Source organism: Ostrinia nubilalis, chromosome 28 (genome assembly GCF_963855985.1).
Source record: "Ostrinia nubilalis chromosome 28, ilOstNubi1.1, whole genome shotgun sequence".
Taxonomy (NCBI): domain Eukaryota; kingdom Metazoa; phylum Arthropoda; class Insecta; order Lepidoptera; family Crambidae; genus Ostrinia; species Ostrinia nubilalis.
Window position 1 is genome coordinate 1,897,320 of NC_087115.1, and position 6,077 is coordinate 1,903,396.

The window sequence follows — 6,077 nt, forward strand, 5'->3', positions numbered from 1 at the left end:
TCGCAATGAGGGTTTTCGCGAATGAAAAATCCGCCAGATGGCAATACGTAAACGCGAGGTCCAAATGCTGCATGATTGGTTATTTTTGACATGACATTAACAGATATGTCAAAATCCACCAATCACGGAGCAGTCAGACCCCACATCCACGTCCCGCCATCTAGCGGATCTTTCATTCGCGAAAACCCTCATTGGTCCAATCGTGAAAAATTTACAAATTCGCGATTAGTCCAATTCTCTATTGGGCCAATTCGCGATTGGTCCAATTCGTCCAAAATAAGGAGGTTATTCAAGTTTACTACTATTGCAGAAAAAAGCGAATTGGTCCAATTACGAATTAGACCAATAGCGAATTGGCCCAATAGGTGATCCGTCTGCTCGTTTGCCTCCTGTCACATAAAAAAAAATAGCGAATTAGACCAATCGCGAATTTGGACCAATAGCGAAAACCTAGTAAAAATCAATACAAACACCTCCATTTAACCAAGTTCTAAATAAATAAATGAATGTTAGGACATTCTCCATATTATTTTCCCCATGTTTTGTTCCCAGGCGTTCAAAACGGCCAAAATAATGGTGGCGCATATGAACAACATACACGGAGGCAAGAAGAGTAAGGAACCAGATGGACAGCATCTGTGCGAGATTTGCGGGAAGTCTTACAAGGTAGGATTATCTTCAGTTCGTTCGTTTATTATTTACTAAAGCCTGGTCCGTGAGCACGTAGAATTTCGTCCAATGACCCCGAGCTACCCATCCTTATCGCTCGCTCGTAATTATATTGCTGTCGCGACTGTGCGACGGGCGCCCGCAGTGAGTGTGCGAGCGCGACAGCAACATAATTACGCGCGAGCGATAAGGATGGGTAGCTTGGGGTCATTGGACGAAATTCTACGTGCTCACAGACCGGGCTTTAACAGTAACCCAACTATGTACTGTAATATTTTTGAACTAAAGAAATATCATTTTCATTTAACCTATTCCAGTCCGTGAAGCGCCTCAAAGGCCACGTGTGGGCAATGCACACGAATCGCTCATCTTCCAAGATCTTCAAGTGCAAGCTGTGTCCAGCTACTTTTTTGTGGCAGACCTCCATCTACAAACATGTCAAGATGATGCATGGCGGCGCCAAGCGAGCCAAGGTTAGTTTACAGGGCATCTTCTTCCTGTGTCGACAACAAACCTACACAGCGTCAGCCCAAAACTCCGCCACAAGAGTGGCGTTGTCAGTAGCCTTCGTTAAATCTTCCTGCGTGCATTTGTTTGGGCACGCAGGGCACGACATCATGTGCTTCGTCGACTGGGGAACAAAACCACACTTGCACTCCAAGTTTGAGCCATCTAAGAATACCTGAACATATTATTACAGGGCATTATGGGTGTTTACAGGGCATTATGGGTGTTTACATGGCATCGTGGATGTATACAGGGCATCGTGGATGTATACAGGGCATTATGAATGTGTACAGGGCATCATGAGTATACAGGATGTCGTGGATGTATACAAGGTGTTGTGGATGTATACAGGGCGTCTTGGATATACAGGACGTGTCGTAGATGTGTACAGGGTGTAATGGATATACAGGTCGTCTTGGATATTACTGGGCTTTATAGATAAACATACTGGGTTCCGTAAAGTTTTCCACGATTCTTTGGTCTCCAAGTACCTACTAGTTTTCCAAAATTACTTTTGTTCAGCATAAGAGTTTTATACGAATTAAAATTACTATTTTTAAGACATTATGCTAATAATGGTTTCTCGATTGATTTCAAAATAATATGGGCCTAAAATTCTGAAAAATATATTAATTTTCTTCCTTTATCTTCCACAGCAAACGCGGACAATGCCAACCAAGAAGCAAGAGCCCTACCCGGAAATCGAACTGACGAACCGCATGTACTTCCAGCCCAATATGGCCGCCGGGATAGTGCCCAGCATTGGGCAAATCCAGCAAGTGCCTGTGGGCATTGTGCAGAATATTGTTGTGTAGTAAATAGTGTAGGCCAAATTGTCTATGGTAAGAGGGTCGTGTTCCTGCAGTGGAAACAAAATGACCTGATGATGATTATATTGTATTGATAGTTGTTGCAATGAGGGCTATCGTTTTAGCGCTCACCAGTTAGCGCCACTGTAGAGTAAGGTCCTGTCACTTGCTAGTAGCGAAGACAGTGGCACCAACTGGTGAGCGCTAAAGTGGTAGGAGGACTATCGCATTTGCACTCATCAAGATGGCGCCACTGTAGAGTAAGGTCCTGTCACTTGCTAGTAGCGAAGACAGTGGCGCCAACTTGTGAGCGCTAAAGTGGTAGGAGGACTATCGCATTTGCACTCATCAAGATGGCGCCACTGTAGAGTAAGGTCCTGTCAATCGCCAGGGGTGCCAACTGTTAAGTATAAAAACGATAGCCCTCATTCGCGAAGGCGAGTGAGCTTTACATGTGTGGTGGCTCGCTACTGTTCGTTTTTTAAAAGTTTTGATTCACATTACACTATCGTTATGTGCATGGACACGTACACACACAAGTAAAGCGAGTGAGCCTTCGTGAATGAGGGCTATCGTTTTTATACTTAACAGTTGGCACCCCTGGCGATTGACAGGACCTTACTCTACAGTGGCGCCATCTTGATGAGTGCAAATCGATAGTCCTCCTACCACTTTAGCACTCACCAGTTGGTGCCACTGTCTTCGCTACTAGCAAGTGACAGGACCTTACACTACAGTGGCGCAAACTGGTGAACGCTAAAACGATAGCCCTCATTGCAAGGACTATACAGGGTGTTAGGTAAATGGGTATATGAGCCGACACTAGCCCATGTTAACATGGGCATATAAATGGTATGGTGAAGTCAGAAAATTGATATCTTCATTTTAATTATTTAATTTTCATACAAATAGGATTTTATAAAATTTATTTTGATAAAAAATTGAAATGATGATATCAATTTTCTGACTTCACCATACCATTTATATGCCCATGTTAACATGGGCTAGTGTCGGCTCATATACCCATTTACCTAACACCCTGTATAGAAACGGGCATTTTTTTTTTGTAAGTAATAAAACGGAGTACCAAGCTGTCAGGCATGGGGAGTGTAGGTCAAATCCTCCATTTGCCTCTGGCACATTAGAGAGTTTGATATATTGATAAGAAACAGTCCAGAAAATTCGCTTATTTTCCTCCATATTTTTTTATTATTATTATCTTGTATATTTTGTACAAATTATGTGTTGTGAGAGTAGAATAAGCAACGATTGTACCTTTATGATTTACTTAATCCATCCTTTATTATGATTTTTAGAATAAGTGCGTTTTATTGCAAGTTTTTATTTACAAAATTATACCTACAATTTTATGTTTACTCATGATCACTTTTATTATTTTAATGTATTCCTACATACAGATCGTTTCATCCACGAAGACGCGCTCCACCATTCTTCCGCTAATGTTTGAGCGTTTTCGGTACACGCTAAATGCTCCATGAGTGCACACGCACACTACAGTAATGCCTTACGGATTGCTCGGACCACACTCCCCGCACCCCGCGCGACCGAGACCAAACATTGGGCGCGTCCTAGTGGATGAAACGATCAATAACAGGCCTGGTTTTCAAAGCAAAGCGGAGAGGAGAAGTGTGTTGAATAACCAATCAGATTTCATTATTTCCACTTCTCATCTCCGACTTGGTGGAAACCGGGCCATAAACAAGTCATTTTACTCATACAAACTGTCTTTTTTGTCTAAATAAGATGCCATAATAATTAGTTTTAGTTTACTTTAGATGTAAGGATAATAATTTTTATACCCAGTCAAAATAAATTATTATTTTTTATGCACTAGTTTTATTTCATAATCCATTTTAAAGGACCTAAGATATATCAGGGACACATAAATAGGCGAAAGCCACTTGCGCAATACCCACTTGCATGAACCCACATGCGCGATACCCATGAATACCTACTTGCGCAAAAGACACGTCTTGTCGACGTCATATCTTTCGCGCAAACGTCCATTCGAGCTAAATGTTCTTCACGCAAGTGTCCGTGTACGCGCAAATGTATTCGCCCAAGTGTACTAAAAGTTTTAGTACACTTACGCGAAGATATAAATTAGTTCAAAACCGACCTAGGGAGTAGGGATAGGATAAAGTCATTTAAAGTCCCTTCGCACCACATAGAATTTCGTCCAATGACCCCAAACTACCCATCCTTGTCGCTCGCGCGTAATTGCTTGGGGTCATTGGGCGAAATTCTATCTGCTCGGCGACCGGACTTTAAATACAATTGTAAACATGGTAAATAAGTAATTCAAATGACACCATAATAAAAGTGAACTATCAACATTTTTCACGATTTTTTTTTCAATTTGCCATCATACAACAATATTGATTCTCATCACCGTCCTGCGGAGTCTGTAGTCATATGGTTCAAAGAGAATGTCTAAATGGTTCAAGTTACTGTTCCTCTTCTTCATGTATCCATAGTTTGTGAACTTCCGTCTCCATGGATCGAAGGATGCTGAGGTGATGAGGAATAGCGCTGAAAAAATTTACTGAATGGAACTTGATGACAATTCAGTAGTAATGTGTAGCAAACAAGGCACACTATCAACAGGAAACCAGTGCTGTTGTATGGTGTCAAGTGGAACCAACAAAAGTGCCTATGTCTATGCAGGGAGTTTCCAGCATTACTAGTTATTCTATATTTTTGTTAAGGATAGTTTGGAGGTTGGAAACTAGTGTAATAGTTCCCATTTTGTACTTTATAAAAAAAAAGAGTTCAATTAAATATTAATACAGTGTGGACTATGAACCAGAAAATGATCGAAAAGTAATTTCGAGGTTTACTTACAAGTCATAAGTAAAATCAATAATAATGTTATGCTGCCCATTTCAGAAAACACATTGGTTTCCACTGGTTATTTAGTATCTAATGTCCACTTTCATGAAATTACATTGCGTATTAGTGAATATTAGAAAAGAGTGTTTTGTTCACTAATCACCCATGAAATTAATACACATTATCATAATGGTTTGTTAGTAATTTGTATTTGCAAAGGAATTTAACAATCAGGGGATATTTCCACTTACAATTCAATTTTAATTTTGTTTTTCACATTTATGTTATTGTTATTTATGTTAATTTCAGACAAAAATGGAACAAGTTTTTTGCATTACCTTAATAATTAGTTAGGCATCGAAGAAAACAACAAAAATACAAAAGAAAGTCTTAATTTATTTAAATTAGAGTCTATTACAGCGAAAAACCTACATTATTTTTTATTTTTATTCTGTGGATTGCGGCCTGCGTTCCCGCCACCTCTGTTTAGAGGTCCTGGCCGCCCGCGGTTGCCGAAAGCGCCTCTGCCGGTCCCTCGGCCACCAGTCCTCATGTTCTGGCCTCCACCACGGCCCTTGGACACCTCGCTTCGCCCTCTTGCTTTAATCTGCGTATCTTCTTTCACCATGTCTATCACCTCGTCAGGAATCCTCAAATATTTGATCGTACTGCCCCGAATGTAGCATTCTGGCATCCTCCAGAACTTGTCTCCGTCCCGCGACGTGCAGATCACTTCTCTGAGGTTGATATTCATCCAGTTATCACAAGAAACTAAATGCCCGTTGTATGTTTCGCCATTCTTCAACTCCACCAACATTGGGTGGTTTTGAGCCGTTCGTAATAGCGATAATGGTAACATGTTTGGTTGATTTATTTAATGAATACTAGGATTTTTAGTAGCTATCACTCGGATTTGTTGTTTATTTATGCAAAAACAAACTGCCTCGTAAATAAATGGTATTTTTGAGGTTATGATGAATGACAGATGACTTTTTTTGACATTAGGTAGGTACTTTCCAATAGACATGATAGTTCACATGCGCATCAGCAGATTTTTTGGTAATTAATTTAAAAATCCAGTTATGTGCAAGTCTGATTCACGCAATGAGAGTTCCGCACAAACTAGCAGGTATGCAAATACTTATAGCACTGAGAAATCCCACGGGAAGAACCTTAAATAATTGTGCTTCAAACCATTAAAAATGTTGACATTATAAAGTACCCACAAGATGGTTATGT

The 6,077-nt window shown here is 40.4% G+C and overlaps 2 protein-coding genes across 2 annotated transcripts in view; one reads left to right on the top strand and one right to left on the bottom strand.

The window, feature by feature from the left end:
- LOC135085189 (zinc finger protein 57-like) overlaps positions 1 to 6,077 on the top strand; it is a 44,188-nt gene that overhangs the window by 14,255 nt on the left and 23,856 nt on the right. The window contains exons 14-16 of the mRNA XM_063979941.1: positions 553 to 666; positions 987 to 1,142; positions 1,833 to 2,613. Of these exons, the coding sequence (XP_063836011.1) occupies positions 553 to 666; positions 987 to 1,142; positions 1,833 to 1,991 (429 nt within the window). The 3' untranslated portion in view covers positions 1,992 to 2,613. The remainder of the gene's footprint in view (positions 1 to 552; positions 667 to 986; positions 1,143 to 1,832; positions 2,614 to 6,077) is intronic.
- Positions 5,215 to 5,831, bottom strand: LOC135085356 (U6 snRNA-associated Sm-like protein LSm4). The gene has a single exon (XM_063980144.1). It carries the CDS (start codon positions 5,695 to 5,697, stop codon positions 5,272 to 5,274), a length of 426 nt encoding a protein of 141 aa, XP_063836214.1. The 5' UTR covers positions 5,698 to 5,831; the 3' UTR covers positions 5,215 to 5,271.

Coding starts and splice junctions, on each gene's coding strand:
- LOC135085356 (XM_063980144.1), bottom strand. CDS start 5,697: ATGTTACCATTATCGCTATTACGAACGGCTCAAAACCACCCAATGTTG.